We start from the raw sequence: 23,295 nt of genomic DNA, 5'->3' as shown, positions 1-23,295 counted from the left end.
CTCGCTCCTAAATATTCCAAAGTCAACTGTCGGCTTTATTATAAGAAAATGGAAGAGTTTGGGAACAACAGTAACTCAGCCACGAAGTGGTAGGCCACGTAAACTGACAGAGAGGGGTCAGCGGAGGAATTATGGTGTGGGGTTGAGTTGGGCTTGGCCCCTTAGTTCCAGTGAAAGGAACTTTGAATACGCCAGGATACCAAAACATTTTGGACAATTCCTTGCTCCCAACCTTTGGAGCGGGCCACTTCCTCTTCCAACATGACTGTGCACCAGTGCACAAAGCAAGGTCCATTAAGACATCGATGACAGAGTCTGATGTAGATGAACTTGACTGGCCTGCACAGAGTCCTGACCTGAACCCGATAGAACACCTTTGGGATGAATTACAACAGAGACTGAGAGCCAGGTCTTCTTGACCAACATCAATGTGTGAGCTCACCAATGTGCTTTTGGAAGAATGGTGGACAATTCCTATAAACACACTCCGCAACCTTGTGGACAGCCTTCCCGGAAGAGTTGAAGCTGTAATAGCTGCAAAAGGTGGACCGACATCATATTGAACTTTATTGCTTAGAAATGGGATGACACTTCAAGTTCATATGTGAGTCAAGGCAGGTGGCCAAATACTTTTGGCAATATAGTGAATATCATAATATTCGATGACTTTTAACCAGTTAACATTGAATACATTTTAGCAGCAAATTGTATTAAAATGAGCTCTAAATTAGATGCATAACTGAATTAATTTGATCTTGAGTGTATTTGGCCAGCACTCACAATAAAAAGACTGAAGACGTTAAGGATTGGCGATTAATCGAAAAATAATCTAAACCGACATTAAAGCTTTCTAAGTGCTGTAAAACTGCCGTGTTGGTTATGTCGGTTATCCCAGAGCCGTGTATAGAGAGAGTATGGCCAACTAAACAACAGGCGCTAAGCTGTGATGGGAAGTATGCAATTGCTGTCGTTTGGACTTTAGTTTTCCTGACAAAATAAACTAAACTAATACTTCTTAATATCGTTCTAAACAAAATCCAGCTCATAAACTTACAATAAAACATGCTTTTATTTCGTCAAAGTACAGTTTCGCATCTGTATTTGACGCACTCTGCTGCTAAATTCCTGAAGTGTTTATTAACCAGTAGGCTCGCTAATACGCACCCGATGGCGCAATAAACGTGACAAAATACACAGAACGACCAAAAAAAATCACTTACTATACTACCCTTATTTTGCTAAAATACGTATTGGCTTTTGACCAACAATCGCAGAGAAATTGTGAATTAGTGAATGAATTATGACTTTTCCCATATTTCCACACAATGACTCAGATATGGTAACACTGGCAAGCAGTAGAAAATATGCAGTGATTGTTGGTCCAAAACATCCCTACATCCATTTTCTAACGCTTGCCCCTCATATTTTGCTTTATTCATTATTGACATATTTCTTCCCACTTTATGTTGTATATTTTTATATGAGATTTCCAGTTTGGTTTCTCATCTATTTTTACACCCAAAATGTGGTTCATTTTATTCTTTCAATGTTTACTCCATCTAATTGTATCTGTGTTTGACTTCTTTTCTACTGTTACCGAATAGCAGTACTGTAAATTCCGGACTAAAAGCCACTACTCTTTATTACACGTTTACTACACTTTGAAACATACGGCTTAAAGGCCTACTAAAACCCACTACTACCGACCACGCAGTCTGATAGTTTATATATCAATGATGAAATCTTAACATTGCAACACATGCCAATACGGCCGGGTTAACTTAAAGTGCAATTTTAAATTTCCCGGGAAATATCCGTCTGAAAACGTCTCGGTATGATGACGTTTGCGCGTGACGTCACGGATTGAACGGAAGTATTGGGACACCATTGTGTCCCAATACAACCAGCGTCTGTTTTCATCGAAAAATTCCACAGTATTCTGGACATCTGTGTTGGTGAATCTTTTGCAATTTGTTTAATGAACAATGGAGACAGCAAAAAAGAAAGCTGTAGGTGGGATCGGTGTATTAGCGGCTGGCTACAGCAACACAACCAGGAGGACTTTGAGCTGGATAGCAGACGCGCTATCCGACGCTAGCCGCCGACCGCACCGATGATCGGGTGAAGTCCTTCGTCGCATTGTCGATCGCTGGAACGCAGGTGAGCACGGGTCGTGATGAGCAGATGAGGGCTGGCGTAGGTGGAGAGCTAATGTTTTTAGCATAGCTCTGTCGAGGTCCCGTAGCTAAGTTAGCTTCAATGGCGTCGTTAGCAACAGCATTGCTAGGCTTTGCCAGGCTGGACAGCATTAACCGTGTGGTTACAGGTCCAGGGTTTGGTTCGGTGTCTCCTGATAGTAGAAGTAATAATAGTATTGTTGATCTTCTGTTTATCCTTCCAGTCAGGGGCATGTTTCTTCAGTTTCTATCCGCAGTTAAGCACGATGCTATCACGTTAGCTCCGAAGCTAAAGTGCTTCACCGATGTATTGTCGTGGAGATAAAAATCACTGTGAATGTCCATTTCGCGTTCTCGACTCTCATTTCCAAGAGGATATAGTATCCGAGGTGGTTTAAAATACAAATCCGTGATCCACAATAGAAAAAGGAGAAAGTGTGGAATCCAATGAGCCCTTGTACCTAAGTTACGGTCAGAGCGAAAAAAGATACACCCTGGCGTCCTTCACTGCACTCTAATCCTTCACTCTCACTTTCCTCATCCACGAATCTTTCATCCTCGCTCAAATTAATGGGGTAATCGTCGCTTTCTCGGTCCGAATCACTCTCGCTGCTGGTGTAAACAATGTGCAGATGTGAGGAGCTCTTCAACCTGTGACGTCACGCTACTTCCGGTACAGGCAAGGCTTTTTTATCAGCGACCAAAAGTTGCGAACTTTATTGTCAATGTTCTCTACTAAATCCTTTCAGCAAAAATATGGCAATATCGCGAAATGATCAAGTATGACACATAGAATGGACCTGCTATCTCGTTTGAATAAGAAAATTTCATTTCAGTAGGCCTTTAAAAGACGGTGCGACTAATTTATGGATTTTTTTTTTTTTTGCTGCAGGCCGTAACAAAAATTCAAAAAAATAAATAAAAAATATGCCTCCATCTTTTGGACGAGTTTGTTCACTGCAGGTGCTGAAGTGTCCCTCCATTTAGCGGTAGTGTTTTTTTTCCAACCAGATTGCTGTTCCGTCTTCGAGCCGTCCATAGCGTCGCTACCCATATTGATTCTTCATTCATCACTCCAAGCAATGTTTGTAAGTTTTACAGTGCAACTAAAACTGTTTATACGTACTAAACCGACGCATGTGTGATGTCTGCAGGAGTGTTTTCATGCATATTTGTACGTGCAATCGTAATGTAATGACAGTAGCAATAGCTAATATGCTCACACGTTTACAAGTGTCTGTCTTACTGTTAACTTACAACAGCATTCTTTTTGTGTTGTTTCAGTTTCACAAATTCCTCAGTAAATTCACCAAAACATCACCGTAGAGTTATTGAGTCTGTTTAGCTGATTGGAGAGCGAGCTTCCGTAGCTACTGGGTTTATGACAATGGTTTCTGTTTTGTTTGATCAGCCGTTTTACAGTCGTGTTACAGACACCATTTGGAAACAACTAGGATAGGATAGGACTTTATTGTCATTGCACAAGTACAAAAGAACTGTTTTCAGCACAAACCCGTTCCAGATTAGACAAACAAACAAAAAGGTATGTAAATAAACATTTGCAGATTATTTCTGTGTAAGTAACTCATTTCGCAACGCCATATCTGCGGCTTATAGTACGGTGCGGCTAATTTATGGGAAAACAATGTTTTCCCTTCAATTTAGTGGATGTGGCCATTATACTAGAGCGCTCTATATTGCGGAAGATATGGTATATTAATTTTACTGGGAGTCAAGGATGGTCTGTTTTTATAAAACCATCTTTTAAATGTTTAATTTGTTCGGTTATTATTTATATTAGTTTCTGTGTTCTGTCCTGGACCAAACACAGACGTTGTGCCGTGTGTTTACCTGGCACAAAAAGCTGTAATCGGTGGCTCTCCAGTGTTGACACTGAACCTTCACTTCCCATAGGCGTCTCCTCTTCGAGTTTTAAGGAGGCAATGTACAATTTTTCCGCACTTATCGCGGGTGGAGTAGTCCCATACTGCACAACAGGGCATTTTACATGTTTAAACAAGCGGTAGGAATGGATGGATGGATGGAAAAACTAACGCGGAAGCGCCACAGAGCTTCAGCTTAACCTTGGTATCAGTAATGACGCCCTGTAGTCACGTGAGTGCCTTTTGAACAATCATATAAGAGATGTTCTAAAACCGGGGTTGGCCATACGTACTCTCTCTATACATGGCTCTGGGTTATTAATTTCCAGCTCTATAAGACGTCCTTCATTTCACTGGAACTATAATCTTACGATGATTTCAAATGTGTTCTTTGTTTTTGTTTTGAACTATTTGTTTCTGTTTAAAACCATGTAAAAACTGAGAGGGAAAGGGCCCATTGAAACGCAAAATTAGCATCGGAATGTGAGTACTTGTCTATTAATGGTAACAATACAAAATGTTTTTTGGGATAGGAGCACTTCCACACATCACCCTATTTTGTACAGAGCTGTCCAAGGTGCTGAAATGCCACTATAGTCATATAGTGCAGTGGTCCCGAAACACCTGTACAGGGGGTAAATCAATAACTAAGCAGAGTCAAAAACTACTATTATTATTTTAAATCCTTTTTGCCCTCAAATTGTGTACATGGAATTATTCCCTGAATTTATATAGGCGGGTTGCAATGACGTGCTTGAGAGGCACATTCGGGCACTTCCGGGTTTCAGGCAATGTTCTAAGCCCCGTTAGGCTACCGTTTATTGACCTGACTCAGTGCAGATTTAGGCTTGTTTTGAAAGGTTTAAGGGCAAATTAAAAAGTGATCATGAAAAAAATATTTTAAATGGGATGGAGTGTATTTTTACACTCTTTAAAAAAATATTCTTTAAAACAATGTATACCACTTATAATGCATATGTTTAACGGGAAAATAGTCATTACGTATATCATTGTTATTGAAAATGCTGTTTTGCACTGCCGTTTTTGCACCGGAAGGCTAAAGACTGACTGGATAAATTATATCCTATTCCATTTGGACTGTACTTGAATCAGAGGGTATAATGCATATATTAAACTAGAAAATAAATTATATCCTATTCCATTTGGACTGTACTTGAATCAGAGGGTATAATGCATATATTCAACTAGAAAATAGTCATTACTTATATAATTCATACTTAAAATGCTGTTTGAAAAAGTCTCAGAGGCACCGTAAGGCTAAAAACTGAATTCTCTCCTATTCCATTTTGACTGTACTTGAATGTATACTAGACCGTATTTATATTATTCACATGTAAAAAAATGCTACTTGCACTGCTATCTTTTTGCACCACAAAAATAGTGATAGGACAATTATATTTGATTCCATAGCCTTATTTATATTATTCACATGTATGACGCTATTTGCACTGCTGTTGTTGCACCTGCTGTTCTTATTTGCTGTTTTTGCACCGGAAGGAAAGTGAGGGGACAATTTGAGTGTACGCTATTTCATATCTTTATTTTTTACTCTCCTTGATATGTAAATACCCAAGTGTTTATTGTGAGCGAACTGTGGTGCTGAATTTCCCCCAGGGATCAATAAAGTACTTTCTATTCTAATCTATTCTATTCGGTTATCATCACCAAGAGGTTACTGCTACATCACTTTACTTGACGTTTGTTGTATTTCGAGAAGAAAAGATTGGAGGCACATCATGTATTTACATCTGTCTGGGTCCACAAATTAAGCTTTAATCCGTGAAAGACAAAGTTAGACTCGTGCATAGGTAAGTAATGTATTTGATTGACATAACGAGTGCCACGCTGCTGTGATCATGATGCTAATGAGAAAAAGGATAAGTTTGCTTGCAGTTAATTTCCTGCTAAAAAATAATTGTCTCATCTACAGTTCATGTCTACAGCGGTTTTTATGGTGTGAAGTACATTTTGTCTTTTTAATTAGATATATATGTCCCTGTTGTTCAGCACGAATTGTTGCTAGGGATATCAAGATATAGAATATACTGTTGAGCCTACCAGAGATGTATTAATCTAGTTTATTATTATAATTAAGGATATTTTATTGATGCTAACAATATCACCAAATATGCTGTAATGTGGTAATCTTTTTTTTTTTTGCAAATATTTTTATTGAATTTTACAGTTAAAATCACATTTACCAGTCATACTTTGCTCACGCAAAGCCTTCATACAATCACACATCCACTCATACACACTGACATGCACACTTGAGGAGAGAGGTGCACTTGAACTTTAACAACTCAAGGTTTACAGTATAAACATTATTAGAAAAAATACCCAGATATTGTATATATACAGTATATCCATCCATCCCGCTCCGGCTCAGGATCAGCAGGCTATCGAGACCACAGCAAGATGGATGAACATTCCTCGGCATCAAGGATCGTCAGGAAGTGATCCCAAGATCACCTCTCGAGGACCTCTCCACCGTTCACACTTAAAGAAGAAAAGGAAAGTCACAGAAATTGATCAGATGCAAAACAATACCAGATAAAAAGTCACAAAAAAAAATTAAAAAAATAAATAAGCAAGTAAACCGTGGCAAAGCCATATCAAAAGTAACAACAAAAAAAAAAAAAAAAGCAATAATAGTGTAGGATCAATACAGAAAATAATAAAGATAATACAACTACAAAAAAGATGGCAGTTTTTTTTTTTTTTTTTTTTTTTTTTTTTTTTTTTTTTGTCCTTAACTGTCTAAATTATGATTCAATGTATGTCAGTAAAGGTTTCCAGGTTAGTTCCCATTTATTCATACTTGCAGAATTTATAAATCTTATTTTTTCAAGAGTCATTCCATTCACAAGTTCATTTAGCCAATTCCTGAAGTTGGGTGCAGATGGGCTTTTCCAGTCTTTGAGAATGAGTCTTTTGGCCAAGACCGTCCCGAGCAGCAACGCAGCTGTAATATATTTTGGAAGTTTTTGTGTTTCTGAAGACCACCCAAACAAGATTATATCCCTGTCAGGGACAAGTTTTCTCTGATATACCCCCGAGTAAAAAAAGGAAATGCTGGACCAGAATGATTGAATAATTGGACATTCCCAAAACGAATGAGACGATGATCCTTCAGCAGATTTACATTTATCACAAAGTGGAGATGTATCAGGATACAATTTGTGTAATAAGACTTTGGAGTAGTAAAAACGATGAATCACTTTTAACTGTATGAGCCTGAGTCTGCTGTTAATTGAGCAATTGTGAATTTGAGAGAGTGTCTGTTCCCATTGCTGTTTGGGTATTGTTGTTCTTAGTTCCTGTTCCCAGGCTCTTTTAACACCGTCTGCTGATGTCATGGGCATAATGAAGCAGCTGGCAAATTTGGCGATAAGCTTTTTACTTGTGGGTGATAAATTTAGTAATTCTAAGAGAGGGTGTTTTTCATTTACCAGCTGAGACTTTGAAATGTTTTATTTAATACATTTTTTTGCCTGCAAATAGCAAAACCAACTGAATTGGGACAATTTGAATTTGATTCGCAATTGCTCAAATGACACAAGACTGTCCTCGACATACATGTCTTGTATGCATTTAATTCCATTTAAGTACCAGTTAAAACATTTTTTTGTCTGTTATCGATGGAATAAATGCATGATTGTGACACATTGGTGAATACATAGTTACATTGGAAATATTCAATTGTTTTTTAATTTGAGAAATAATTTTGATAGAATTTCTTACTACTACACTATGGCTTGTTGATTTAATAGAAGAGACTGGTTTAGTAAAAAGTAGAGATAGCAATGATGTGTAAGGCTTAGCTAATGACTGCAGTTCCAATTTTAGCCACAAGGGAGCAGAATTAAGTGATTAATTCTTTGGGAACCCCATCTTCCAATAGGTCAATGCATTCGGATTTGATGCCCAATAATAATTTTTCAACATTGGGAGACCCAAGTGCTTTTTAGATAGTCTGCGTTTTTTATATCCCCACACAAAATCTAGAACTAAAGATTCAAGTTTTTGGAAAAAATCTGCAGGAATTAGAATTGGTAAATTTTGAAAAAGATAGGTACATTTTGGCAGGGTAATCATTTTTGATAGCATTCACTCTACCTAACATAGAGAGCGGTAGGGTCTTCCAATACTCTATACACACTTTCAGTTTCTCAAAAACTTCAGTAAAGTTCAATTTTAGTAATGATTCATAATTTTTAGATATTTTTAAGCCAAGATAGGATTTATAGTTTTCTGCAACTTTAACTGGGTTTTGACTGATCTTAACATTATCTCCTAGGAACTTAAGCTCGCTTTTGGACCAGTTTATTTTATAACCAGATATTTTACCAATAGAGTCCACATATTCTAAAAGAAGTGGTAATGCAATTTCTGGCTCAGTAATTGTAACAAGTACATCATCTGCATACAGTGAGATGAGACTCTCTGATGTGCCCACTGAAAATCCTTTAATATTAGAGTTCATTCTTAAACTAATAGCCAGTGATTCTAGGGCCAAATTGAAAAGTAAGGGCGAAAGGCAATCGCCCTGTCTCACGCCGCGATGCAATTCAAAACTATCCGATATTACATTAGTTATGACATATGATTTTGGTGCAAAATAAATTATTTTAACCCATTTTATAAAATGTTCTCCCAACCCAAATAATTTGAGAACATGAAGTAGATAAGCTCACTCAATTGAATCAAAAGCTTTATGAGCATCCAGAGTCAGGACGGCTGCCTTTTTGTTTCCTATGCAGTCCGAGTACAACAAGTTCAATAATCTCCGTACATTGCCAAAAGAAGCTCTGTCCGGGATGAAACCAACCTGATCCGGATGGATAATTTCTGTTATGTGGTTGCTTAACCTTGTTGAGAGTACCTTAGTTAGAATCTTATGGTCTAGATTGAGCAGGGAGATAGGTCTATAATTCAGGCATGTGATTTGACCACAATGAAAAAGACTGAAAACATTTCCGGGGGTCTGGGGGACGAAGGCCCCCAGCCAGGTGGGGGGACAAGGGGGACAACGCCCCCCGAAGCTCCTGGTTTTTCACCAATTTAACATGCTAAAATTAACAGACAGCACCATTTGAAGAAAATATTTTAGTGTTTAAAGACATGAAAACATCATTAATAGAACATACATAACCCAATTATCCTAATGAATCACTGTATATGGTTCAGTCCCAACAGTATTTAGTCACTAATATTTACATCTTGTGTTCATTTCACATCCACAGGTGTCACATCGATCAGTGTTATTATCTACAGTTTATTTACAGTATTACCACATTACTTCAGTTCATGTAATGTAATGTAAACATTTAATTATTTTCGCCAAAATAGGATATACATTTATGAAAATAATTAAACATGTTTAGTATTGTTTACTCATATTTGAAAATAGGAAATAATAATAATGTGAGGACACTGACATATTGCATGAAACAAGTGTGAAAATATTTACCTTCAAGATTGTTACACCACTGACAATAGTTTCAAGAGACTACATAAGAACTTAATATTACAAAATAGTATTACATGCAAATTTATTTCAAATAAATTGTTAACTGGAATCAATAATGCGACTCTTTGAATTTCTGTAATTTCATAATATATTTTCACGTGGCTTTTTGTTTTTAGAAAAACCCATTTATATTTCGCAAAGCAATAATTGGTTAATATTTAAAACAAACATGCGTATTTCGCAAGCAAATATTTTTTAGCTTACCTCATTATTAACAACCCTGTCTGCAACTGAAGTGGGTGGATCTTTCCTCTCGATGTCTACGGCAGTTGTCGATGGAAACAAAGGATGAAGTCCGTAAGGTTTGCTCACTTTCGGTTGACATCCAAAAGTACCAGCTAGTGAAAAGTTTGTTTTCCTTGCTTCAAGTTGTTTCATATGTTTTTGGCGTTTCGCATGTACTTCCAAAGCCTTGAAACCTCGTGATCCATAGTCAATATTATCATGACACCACGTGCACAAAACCTTTCCGGGACGATCGATTTTCCGAATAAAATCACCGAACAAAGTCGTAACTTTCTTCTTCCCAACAGTATCAGTGATTTCCCTTTCCATCCAGTCCCATCGAAACTTATTTTTGACATGTTTATCAATTTCTTTTACTCGTAAAGCGTCCTTTCTCTCGAGAACCGACATTGTTTACATATGGAAAATGGCCGTAATAACCATTATGAATGATGACGTTATTAACGCCATCATTCATAACAGATGTCCTGATTGGCCACAAGGAACATATCGACCAATCAACTACGGCGTAATATAACCTACATCTCGAATATTGATTTAGCGTAGAAAAAAAAACGGAAAAACGGGAGATTTTTTTTTTTTTTCCCCGAGATTAAAAAAGACGGAATTCCGACTTTAGACGGAAAAATCACATGCCTGTTAATTGGTTGGATCGAGTGGATTTTTTCCCTTTTTCGGTATTATACATATATGAGCTTCATACAAGGAGCTTGGAAGTTTATTGTTTACGAAAGAGTCATTTAACATTCTTAGTATTATAGGGGACAGTATTTCACTAAAAGCTTGATAAAACTCTGCACCAAATCCATCTGGACCAGGGCTTTTATTCACGGAGAAAGATGTCAGTGCTTTTAGCAGTTCTTCAGTTGAAATAGTATTGTTTAGAGAATTCTGATGATTTGGACTCAGTTGAGGTAGGTTTAATGGAGTAAAAAAATCATTTAAATCATTAACTGATATAGCTGAACTAGATTTATAAAATTCTGAATAAAAGTCTTTAAAGACATTGTTGATATCCTGTAAATCTGTACATATTTCACCTGTTTTTGAGCATATTTTATGGATAGCAGCTTTAGCTTGATCTCCTTTGAGCTGTCTAGACAGAAGTGTTTGTGGTTTATCAGACATTTCAAAATGTTTTTGTTTATTTTTCAGTAAGAGTTTAGATACTTCCCCATGAAGAAGAGAATTGTATTCATTTTTCAATTTCAGCATCTTAGTGTAGTCAGACTGCAAAAGAGAATTTATATGAATTTCTTCCATTTCTTTAATTTATTTTTCCAATTCTTTATGCCTTTTTCTTACTTCTCTTTGTTTTGAGCTTTCAAATGAAATGATATATCCTCTCACAGTAGCTTTAAGGGCTTCCCACAGTATAGAGTCTGAGACCTCTCCGTTATCATTCACCTCAATAAACTCTTGGATAATCTTATTCATATATTCTTTAAAATCTTGATATAATAATAATTGTGGATTAAATCTCCATTTTTGTTTGGTTTTATGGAGATCAATTTGGATCTGTAGACTCACAGGGCTGTGATCTGAGATGACTCTACTGTGGTACTCAGGATTACTGACATTGGAGAGAGCAGAGGCTTCCACTAAAAAGTAATTGATTCTTGTGTAAGAATTGTGTACAGCGGAGTAAAATGAATACTCCCTTTTATTAGGATGTTTTGTTCTCCATATGTCTATGATATTTCTTGATCTCCTAAGATTATTAATGGTTTTAGTTGAGTTAGCAATTACATGAGATTTAGTTGACAATCTATCTAAAGTGGGATCCAAAAGGCAGTTAAAATCACCACCAATGTAGATATGAGATGAGCTATCATCAGGAAGTAGACCAAAGACTCTATGATAAAAGTTTGAGTCATCTGTGTTTGGTCCATAGATATTGAAAAAAGTTACTGGGTAGGATGTAATATGACCATTTAATAAAATAAATCTTCCGTTAGGGTCAATTATTTTTGATGTAAGTATGAAAGGCACATTTTTATGAAATAAAATGGCTACACCTCTAGCTTGTGAAGTAAAGGGTGCATGATAAACCTGAGATATCCAGCTAGCTTTAAGTTTGTGTTGGTTGTCTTTACAGAGATGTGTTTCTTGTAAGAATAAAACATCTGCTTTTAATGAATTTAAGTGTGAAAAAACCTTCCCTGCTTTAATATTTTTGGCTAAACCCCTGACGTTCCATGAAACTAGTGTCATTTTTTTTTTATAAGTTGACATTAAAGTTTTTTCGGGTATTCTATCTTTACGTGAAAAAAAACCTTAGTAATTGGTAAGTTGAAATATAAGTGTGCACCTCTCTCCTCCACATTCATGCTCAGATTCACACACTCACACCCCATTGTTCCCCCCTCCCTCTGTCCCCATCGTGTGTAGTTCAATGTTTTGGAGTGAAATGTCCATTGTGATGTTATCCATATGACGTCATGTTGGTCGATTCCCCAGTCCAAAAGTCCCCTACCCCCACCCCCATCTTCAGGCGCAGGGCGCATGCTAGTAGTTGCGTTCACTGCTCCAAGCACTAGCTCAGCAGCGAAGTGTTTTCTTTTTTTTTTCTGCGTCCTCCGGTGAAATAAACCTCAGTGAAAAAGTGACTTTCTGCTTTATGCTTATCATAAGCCTTGTGTGGTGGAGCCGTTATTGATGATTAGCCACGAAGATGTTTTATAATGAAAGTCTTTGTGTCTGCATGAGAGGTAAACACCTTTACCTGGTCGTTGTACTCCACATGCAGGCGAGCTGGAAAACGCAACATAAACTTGATTTCCTTCTCCCGCAGCGTGTTCATTACCTCTCGAAAGGCCCGTCTTTGCGCTGTCACCTCGGCAGTGTAGTCTGGAAACAGGAAGACGCGCAGGCCGTTGTAGATCAGCTCCTGGCCGCGGCTCAGTCGAAGAAGTAGCTCCTTGTCCTGGTAGAAGTGTATCCTTGCGATGATGCTCCTGGGGCGCTTGCCGTCACCATAGCGAGCGAGCGGTCCACCACCACTGGCTTGGAGAAGTTACTCGCTCCAAACAACTTTGGTATCAGGTCCGCAACGAAATCCGTAAGTCTTCCCTTTTCTTCTTGCTCTGGTATCCCGACTATTTTTAAGTTATTACGTCTTGAGCGCCCTTCCAATTCGTCTACTTTAGCTGCCAATTTCTCATTGCTCTTCTGCGTTTCAGTCAGTTTTTGTTCGAGCGCTTCGATGCGGCGCTCATGTTCGGAACCTTGCTGCTGCATGTCATCCACTCTGTTGGTCAATGCCGCCTGCTTGCTTGTAAGAGCCTCAAGCTTTTCCTCAAGCATGTCAAAACGTTTGTTGATAGATTCGAGTATATTATCCAGCAACTTCTCAAAAGTTGATGACGCCATCTCAGCACCAGCCTCGAGCTCGTTTACGGCCACAGGTGACTCTAATTGCTTCCCTCTTCGTGTCTTGGGCATAATTGTTGTTATCTATGTCTTGATAGAGTATAACTCACCCAGATTGATAGGCATGCATATAGTTGGCCAAGCGTTGTCAGTTTTAATTTAAAAAAAAAGCAGAATTTGAATTAAATCTTAAAGTTTTCACCGGAGTTACCGCAGAGGCAAACTACTGCTTGCGCATCTTAGCTATGCCCGCATCTTCGTAATGTGGCAATCTTTATCGAAAAAAGCACTTGTCTTTCCTGCACAACAACAACAACTTCTAAGCTTTTAGTTTCGGTTTTAAAATCTAGAAATAAAACACAATGGAATGGACCAACAATCACAATATGTAACATGACATTAGTTCATTTGCACAACCAGGTCTTCATAGTTATATTAAGGGATAGCAACCACAAAAGAACAAAAAAGTAATGTGATCTATTGTCCTTTCTCTACGTTTAGTTCTGCTATCAAACACTACTAAAATAGTTTAAACTAATTTTGATTGCATTACAGAAAGTTTCTAAAAAAAATCATCCATCCATCCATCTTCAACCGCTTATCCGGAATCGGGTCGCGGGGACAACAGCTCCAGCAAAGACCCCCAGACTTCCCTCTCCAGAGCAACATTTGCGACTTCCTCCTGGGGAATCCCGAAGCGTTCCCAGGCCAGAGAGGAGATGTAATCCCCCCATCTGGTCCTTGGCCTGCCGCGGGGCCTCCTCCCAGTGGGACGTGCAACGAGGACCTCCCTAGGGAGACGCTCGTGAGGCATCCGCACGAGATGCCCGAACCACCTAAGCTGGCTCCTTTCCAAGCGAAGGAGCAGCGGCTCTACTCCGAGTCTCTCTCGGGTGACTGCACTTCTCACCCTATCTCTAAGGGAGATGCCAGCCACCCTTCTGAGGAAACTCATTTCGGCCGCTTGTATCCGCGATCTTATTCTTTCGGTCATTACCCACACTTCATGACCATAGGTGAGAGTAGGAATGTAGATAGCTCGGTAGACCGAGAGCTTTGCCTTCTGGCTCAGCTCCCGTTTCGTCACAACAGTGCGGCAGAGAGACTGCAATACTGCCCCAGCTGCTCCGATTCTCCGGCTGATTTCCTTCTCCATCTTTCCCTCACTCGTGAACAAGACCCTGAGATACTTAAACTCCTCCACCTGGGACAGAGTCCTGTCCCCTACCCGGACTGTACAAACCATCGGTTTCCTGCTGAGAACCATGGCCTCAGATTTGGAGATGCTGATCCTCATTCCAGCCGCTGAACACTCGGCTGCGAACCGATCCAGTGAGAGCTGAAGGTCACGAACCGAAGGTGCCATCAGGACCACATCATCTGCAAAAAGCAGTGACGCAACCTTTAGCCCCCCGAGACGTATACCCTCTCCGCCATGGCCACGACTCCGCCTAGAAATCCTGTCCATGAAAATCACAAACAGGATAGGTGACAGAGCGCAGCCCTGGCGGAGACCAACCCCCACTGGAAACGGATCCGACTTACATCCAAGCACCCGGACACAACTCTCGCTTTGGTTGTACAGCGATTGGATGGCCCTCAGCAGGGTTCCCCTCACTCCGTACTCCCTCAGCACCTCCCACAAGATCTCCCGAGGGACGCGGTCATACGCCTTCTCCAAATCCACAAAACACATGTAGACTGGATAGGCATACTCCCAGGCCCTCTCCAGGATTCCCGCAAGCGTAAAGAGTTGGTCAGTTCTTCCACGACCAGGACGGAATCCACATTGCTCCTCTTGAATCTGAGGTTCGACTATCGGCCGGACCCTCCTTTCCAGTACCTTGGCGTAAACTTTCCCAGGGAGGCTGAGTAGTGTGATACCCCTGTAATTAGCACACACCCTCTGGTCCCCCTTTTTGAAAAGGGGAACCACCACCCCAGTCTGCCACTCCCTCGGCACTGTCCCAGACTTCCACGCAATGTTGAAAAGATTTAAAAAAAAAATCAAATGTTCAAAATAATATTTTACAAAGTGATTGCTGCATACATGAGCAGTACGATTGTATTCCACAATATGATGAAAGTGACATTTTTAAAAGCCATTTCCGTCAACACACTTTAGTTTTTTCTCTGACTATTATATTTATGAGCCACTAGTTTCGGAACTATATAAAAAGCTATTTCCTATCTCTCTATTTGAGCAACTGGAACACCAAAGAACAGAACAGCAATACGGCATTTTCTGCTCAAATTTTCCACTCACTCTCACCTGTTTTATTGCTACGCTCAAGGTGAAATAAGCTGCAAAGAAGAAAAACAGATGTGACGTCATATGCAACCCTCATATATATTAACAAAAAAAATCTAAAAAGGATTTTGAGAAAATAAGAGAATATCGATCTAATCACTCTAGTATCGATCATATAGTGATACTACTAATAGTATCGACACCAATGAACAGATTGATCTTATATATATATGTGTATATATATATATATATATATATATATATATATATATATATATATATATATATATATATATATATATATATATATATATATATATATATATATATATATATATATTTTGGTGTTGTAACTATACCAATATTTTGGTACCAGTACCAAAATTATTTTGATACTTTTCTAAATAAAGGGGACCACAAAAAAATTGCATTATTGGCTTATTTTAACAAAAAATCTTAAGGTACATTCAACATATGTTTCTTATTGCAGTTGAGTCCTTAAATAAAATAGTGAATATACTACACAACGTGTCTTTTAGTAGTAAGTAAAACAAACAAAGGTTCCTAATTAATCTGCTGACATATGCAGTAACATATTGTATCATTTATCATTCTATTATGTTGTCAACATTATTAAGAACAAGTGGTAGGAAATTAATTATTAATCTACTTGTTCATTAACTGTTAATATCTGCTTACTTTCTCTTTTAACATGTTCTATCTACACTTCTGTTAAAATTTAGTAATCACTTATTCTTCTGTTGTTTGATACATTACATTAGTTTTGGATGATACCACAATTTTGGGTATCAATCCGATACCAAGTCATTACAGGATCATACATTGGTCATATTCAAAGTCCTCATGTGTCAACGGACATATTTCCTGAGTCTATAAACATAATATGATTTTTTTTTAAAAGAAAGAAGATGTGATGCCAAAAAATAGCAACGGAAACATAGTAGTATCGACAAGATACGTGCCCGTACTTGATATCATTACAGCGGATGTTAGGTGTAGATCCACCCATGGCGTTTGTTTACATTTTGATGCCGGTGAGCTACGGTGTGTAGTGAAGCATGTTTAGCTATTCCTCGTCCTGCAGGGATGATACTTGTAAGAAACTTACTTTATTTGTCACCATGGAGACCAGGATTAGTGATTTAAAAGTATGTGCCCCTTCCCCCTATAGGAGCCCAGTCTGAGATCTACTTTTTTTTTTACTCATCCTTTCCCAGCGTCTACCTTTTCCGGAGCACCGTAGTGGCGATCCATCACTATTCCTTTTCTGTCTACGTGTACATTGTTTGTTTAATCTTGAATGGGTTTGTGGTGAAAATGAAATGTGGTTGTACTTTTGCAATGACAATAAGGAGCCTACCGTACACTCTGCAGCAAAAATCACACATGTCTACTTTAATGAACAAAATATTGTTCTTTGACATACTTTATTTATAATTTGCTAGTCAGTCTAAATATGTGTGAGCCACAAGGAGAGATGGAGGGTGCTTTAATGAGAGAGTTAAACATACAGTACAGCAAATGTGGCCGGAACAAACGAGGTGCTGACTAAATGAATGTATGTGCTTGTAAAATTTTCACATTGTCTGCATTTTGTAATGACTGTGTTTGTCTTCTAAGCCGGTTTTATTAGCAAATTACAGTACAGTAAAGGGATTGTCCACTGGTTCATAATGTTTTGGCAAAACTATTTGACAGGCTACAGGACCCCAAATATTAAACTTGTTAGGTGCAGTAAACCACTTGAGATGGTGTAAAAAAAACAACATTTAAATATGTTTCCCTTTCATTGTCACTTAAAGATCTTTAAGAGCCTACTGAAACCCACTACTACCGACCACGCAGTCTGATAGTTTATATATCAATGATGAAATCTTAAAGGCCTACTGAAACCCACTACTACCGACCACGCAGTCTGATAGTTTATATATCAATGATGAAATCTTAACATTGCAACACATGCCAATACGGCCGGGTTAACTTATAAAGTGACATTTAAAATTTCCCGGGAAATATCCGGCTGAAACGTCACGGTATGATGACGTATGCGCGTGACGAAGTCAGTTTAACGGAAGTTATGGTACCCCGTAGAATCCTATACAAAAAGCTCTGTTTTCATTTCATAATTCCACAGTATTCTGGACATCTTTTGCAATTTGTTTAATGAACAATGAAGGCTGCAAAGAAGACAGTTGTAGGTGGGATCGGTGTATTAGCAGCGGACTACAGCAACACAACCAGGAGGACTTTGTTGGAGAGCTGACGCGCTAGCCGCCAACCTCACCTTGACTTCCTGCGTCTCTGGGCCGCCAAACGCATCGGGTGAAGTCCTTCGTCCTTCTGCCGATCGCTGGAACGCAGGTGAGCACGGGTGTTGATGAGCAGATGAGGGCTGGCTGGCGTAGGTGGAGAGCTAATGTTTTTAGCATAGCTCTGTGCGGTCCGGTTGCTAAGTTGCTAAGTTAGCTTCAATGGCGTCGTTAGCACAGCATTGTTAACCTTCGCCAGCCTGGAAAGCATTAACCGTGTATTTACATGTCCACGGTTTAATAGTATTGTTGATTTTCTATCTATCCTTCCAGTCAGGGGTTTATTTTTTTTGTTTCTATATGCAGTTAAAGCACGATGCTATCACGTTAGCTCGTAGCTAAAGCATTTCGCCGATGTATTGTTGTGGAGATAAAAGGCACTGAATGTCCATTTCGCGTTCTCGACTCTCATTTTCAAGAGGATATAGTATCCAAGGTGGTTTAAAATACAAATCTGTGATCCACAATAGAAAAAGGAGAGTGTGGAATCCAATGAGCCAGCTTGTACCTAAGTTACGGTCAGAGTGAAAAAAGATACGTCCATCACTGCCTCTCAAGTCCTTCACTGTAACGTTCCTCATCTACGAATCTTTCATCCTCGCTCAAATTAATGGGGTAATCGTCACTTTCTCGGTCCGAATCTCTCTCGCTCCATTGTAAACAATGGGGAATTGTGAGGAATACTAGCTCCTGTGACGTCACGCTACTTCCGGTACAGGCAAGGCTTTTTTTTATCAGCGAGCAAAAGTTGCGAACTTTATCGTCGATTTTCTCTACTAAATCCTTTCAGCAAAAATATGGCAATATCGCGAAATGATCAAGTATGACACATAGAATGGATCTGCTATTCCCGTTTAAATAAAAACAAATCATTTCAGTAGGCCTTTAACATTGCAACACATGCCAATACGGCCGGGTTAACTTATAAAGTGCAATTTTAAATTTCCCGCTAAACTTCCGGTTGAAAACGTCTATATATGATGACGTATGCGCGTGACGTCAATCGTTGAACCGGAAGTATTGGTACTGGAATCATTTGCAATTTGTTTAATGAACAATGAAGACTGCAAAGAAGAACGCTGTAGGTGGGATCGGTGTATTAGCGGCTGGCTGTAGCAACACAACCAGGAGGACTTACTTGGATAGCAGACGCGCTAGCCGACGCTAGCCGCCAACCGCACGGATGATCGGGTGAAGTCCTTCGTCCTTCTGTCGATTGCTGGAACGCAGGTGAGCACGGGTGTTGATGACCAGATCAGGGCTGGCGTAGGTGGAGCGCTAATGTTTTTATCATAGCTCTGTGAGGTCCCGTTGCGTCGTTAGCAACAGCATTGGCGTTGTTAGCAACAGCATTGTTAAGCTTTGCCAGGCTGATAATTATTAACCGTGTAGTTACATGTCCATGGTTTAATAGTATTGTTCATCTTCTGTCTATCCTTCCTGTCAGGGATTTATTTATTTTGTTTCTATCTGCATTTGAGCCCGATGCTATCATGTTAGCTCAGTAGCTAAAGAGCTTCGCCGATGTATTGTCGTGGAGATAAAGTCACTGTGAATGTCCATTTCGCGTTCTCGACTCTCATTTTCAAGAGGATATAGTATCTGAGGTGGTTTAAAATACAAATCTGTGATCCACAATAGAAAAAGGAGAACATGTGGAATCCAATGAACCCTTGTACCTAAGTTACAGTCAGAGCGAAAAAAGATATGTCCTGCACTGCCTCTCTAGTCCTTCACTCTCACTTTCCTCATCCACGAATCTTTCATCCTCGCTCTAATTAATGGGGTAATTGTCGCTTTCTCGGTCCAAATCTCTCTCGCTGCATTGTAAACAATGGTAAAATGTGAAGAGTCCTTCCTCCAGTGACGTCACACTACTTCCGGTACAGGCAAGGCTTTTTTTTTTATCAGCGACCAAAAGTTGCGACCTTCATCGTCGTTGTTCTCTACTTAATCCTTTAATCAAAAATATGGCAATATCGCGAAATGATCAAGTATGACACATAGAATGGATCTGCTATCCCCGTTTAAATTTTAAAAAATCATTTCAGTAGGCCTTTAATCCCCCTTTTCTACCCTTGAGATCCATTAGTGACAAACATTTCCATGCTAATCTGATTGTAACTTTTTGATTCATCTTTCAAACAGACAAACACCGGTGAAAACATTACCCATTTGGTAGAGTTAATGAACCTTCTCGAACATTGTGTTATGCTTCAGCAGGGGATGTTGACTCTCTGTGGGTTGACTGACTCAAGGCAGAAGGAAGACGGATGAACAGCTCGCATTGTAAGCAGCACAAGAAAGTTGTTGAACTTATCTTGTGTTTTGTGAGTGACTGCGTACAGAACTTACCGACAAACAGAACACTGTCGTTGAGGCTGCAAGGCCGTAAACATGACGATGACAGAGTAGTTCCTGGGTGGGGCTTTGACAAATCGACGGAACTTGTCTCCGTTCATCCGCACTACAGAACGGCGTGAGGACCACTCCATCATTTGGTCAACCTTCTCAGAAAGAAGGTTCTGGAAACAAATGAGAAACAAAACAGAGTCACTATGGTTTTCAGAATCAAATAAAAGATGCTTTGTATTCAGGAGGAATGACATTTACTGTTCAATAGTCTTTTCTTTACAAAAGGTGATAAAAGATTACAACTCAGCTACGCATTCATGGTTTATTTTCTGTTTAATCAAGGAAACTTAGGAAGCTTGAGAGCAAGCGATTAAAAAAAATGTACGCTAAATGTTTTAATAATTTGAGGCTAAATCGCCAGGAAGCAATATGAATAGATTGACGCAAAACAAAAGAAATCAACTAACAGTATACTTTTATTAATTAGTGTCAATGACTTTCAGGAAGCTGTGACTATGCCTTTAATTTTGACTGGTCAGTCCTTAAAAAACTATTTTCTGTCATTATTATGTTTACTATTCAAGTATCGACAGCCTTTGGGTTAGGAACAAACAGGACCCCTGACTGCGTCTTGTTTGATCTATAGTTTTTCCGTTGGGGGTAGAGCAAGACTTGTAATTATTTTCCAGAACACTAAGGGGCAGTGTCTACAGAAGGAGCAACTGCAGCTGTGGTTGACTAGATACTAAACTGAACTGAACTGAACTATTTTGCCTTCACCTTCATTGTCCATTCGTTTTTGGTGACTTTATATACTGTGGACCTAGACGTTGAGTCCGCAACATACATGGCGGACAATAACTGATACAGTTTGCTTTGCCAGTCCAAATGCATTCGCCGTTTTCCATAGTCTTCCCCTCGACGGCCAGGTAATACAAAGCACACGCTACCTTTTTTATCACATCCACTGGAGCCCGCATTTTCGTTGTCTCTCCTTCGACAAATGGACAAAGTTTTTCGGTAAGTAGAATCACAGCTGACCTGGACATTCGAAAGTTATCTTGCCGTCTGAGAAGTGTTATATCCAAAATAGCTGCAAGTGTCTGTAAATGTAGAAGAAGGGGAAAGACGGCATGTCTGGATGACTCGCCTTCATCTTTTTAGTGTTTACCTCCGAGTGGAAACAGGTTGTTATGAAGCTGGCTGTGGCGCGTTCTTTCCGACGTCACTTTCTGTGTGGGGTGCGGTCTTTCTGGCGTCATATTCCTCTATGAACTCAGTTTGTAAACGATCAATGAGTCTATACAAAGCTAAGAGCCGAAGATTGAAGGAATAAAAGGCGCACTTACTTGTGTAAAAAATGATCCAAGGAGGGTTACCTTAAACGGTGATTTAGTGTGGCTAAAACGAGGCTTAGGCTAAATAATTATTTGTTTAAGGGCTTAGTGTAGAAATAGCCTAAGTCCTCTCCTTTTTGGCCGTTTTCTTTCGTAATGTGATTGATGTAACTAAGGTGTTGCTGTAGCTTGTTTACTTATGATGCGGTCAATAGTAATATGTTCAAGTTAATTCATTCTTTTAGTAGCTGTCCCCAAGGTTCCATTCCAGGTCCTCTTTTTTTTGTCATTTGGACTCTTCAACTGATGGCCCGCAAGTTTAGTTAAAAAAAACCTATGAGAGATTTTTGCAGCAGATTCTTAAAAACAATAGAGTGGTGTCATATAAATGATCTTTTGACTAGATTTGTTGTAGCAGATCCTTAAAAACAGCAGAGCGCTCCTGTAACTGACAAAAATAAATGGGCCAAAATCAAGTATCTACTGTGGAGGATGCTGGTTCTCAGGAATATACAAAATAAGACTAATGGTGAAGAGAGAAGTCCGACCCTCCGGTCCTTAGCTTTCTAGAAACGAGGCACCCAAAACAATTTAGTTTAATATCCATGTCCTAGACCGTTAGCTATCTGTAATCAGCAGACATCTCATCCTAAAATATCATTAACTAAAGTGTCTTTAAATCTTCACATTCACATGACTCTACAAAGAAATCACGGACAGATTGGAAGTACACTTTTGTTTTTTTTTAGCCTCAATTTAGAGTATCTCTGTTTTTTTTACAATGTGCACCCAGCCCCTAAAGGAGGGCTGTCAGCATTGGCTGTCAGTCACACTGCCAGTAATGATGCACTGTCTATTACCGACACACACACAAACGCACATACTGCATACACACACACATACACAAACTGCAGTTTTACACTTTGTATTTAAGAAAAATACAGTTACTATGGGAATGCTGAGATGTGCTGCCATTGAAAGATATAAATGTAAAACTACAGTGTAACCTTGACTGTTGGATATACATAGAGAGTAACAATTTGGAGTTCAAACATAATGTCACACATCAGCAAACTTCATGAGAAATCAGCTCACTGAGCATAAAGGATTAACTTCCAGTGAGTGTGTCTAGATTTTTCTATAGTCATTTTGACATGCTTCACTTGGTAAATTACGAGAAAACGATATGACTGTACTTCCACAAAACCTTAGCGGTCAAACTATAATATGCTTACAACACCTTCCTCATTCTTTTATATATACACACACAGGTGTCCTGATACAACTTTTTCATTTCTAGTACGATACTGATAAAGGAGCTTTCAGTATTGGCACGAACCATACATACGTTTATCATTTGTAGTGTGGAAGGTTAGCAAATGCTTAATCAAAACAAATTATTTAAACAGAGAACAGTGGTACGTATGAAAACATACTAACTTATTGATTCATTACCGGGGCGGTATAGCTCAGTTGGTAGAGTGGCCGTGCCAGCAACTTGAGGGTTCCAGGTTCGATCCCCGCTTCCGCCATCCTAGTCACTATTGTTGTGTCCTTGGGCAAGACACTTTACCCACACTGGTTTAAATGTAACTTAGATATTGGGTTTCACTATGTAAAGTGCTTTGAGTCACTAGAGAAAAAGCACTATATAAATATAATTCACTTCACTTCACATTAATTACCCTTGAGTGAAATGATATTAGTTTTTTTGACAACACCTAGCGGTCACAATATTTAATAATAATAATATTACCCGGGATTTATATAGCGCTTTTCTAAGTACCCAA

The 23,295-nt window shown here is 39.1% G+C and overlaps 1 protein-coding gene across 1 annotated transcript in view; it reads right to left on the bottom strand.

Moving 5' to 3' along the window:
• Positions 1 to 23,295, bottom strand: part of tusc3 (tumor suppressor candidate 3) — a 199,285-nt gene that overhangs the window by 95,457 nt on the left and 80,533 nt on the right. The window contains exon 2 of the mRNA XM_062033676.1: positions 20,169 to 20,338. Within this exon, the coding sequence (XP_061889660.1) occupies positions 20,169 to 20,338 (170 nt within the window). The remainder of the gene's footprint in view (positions 1 to 20,168; positions 20,339 to 23,295) is intronic.

The sequence above is a fragment of the Entelurus aequoreus genome, linkage group LG22 (assembly GCF_033978785.1).
Source record: "Entelurus aequoreus isolate RoL-2023_Sb linkage group LG22, RoL_Eaeq_v1.1, whole genome shotgun sequence".
NCBI classification, from domain to species: Eukaryota; Metazoa; Chordata; class Actinopteri; order Syngnathiformes; family Syngnathidae; genus Entelurus; species Entelurus aequoreus.
Note: the sequence above shows the minus strand (reverse complement) of the source record. Positions and strands in the feature narration are given on the sequence as shown.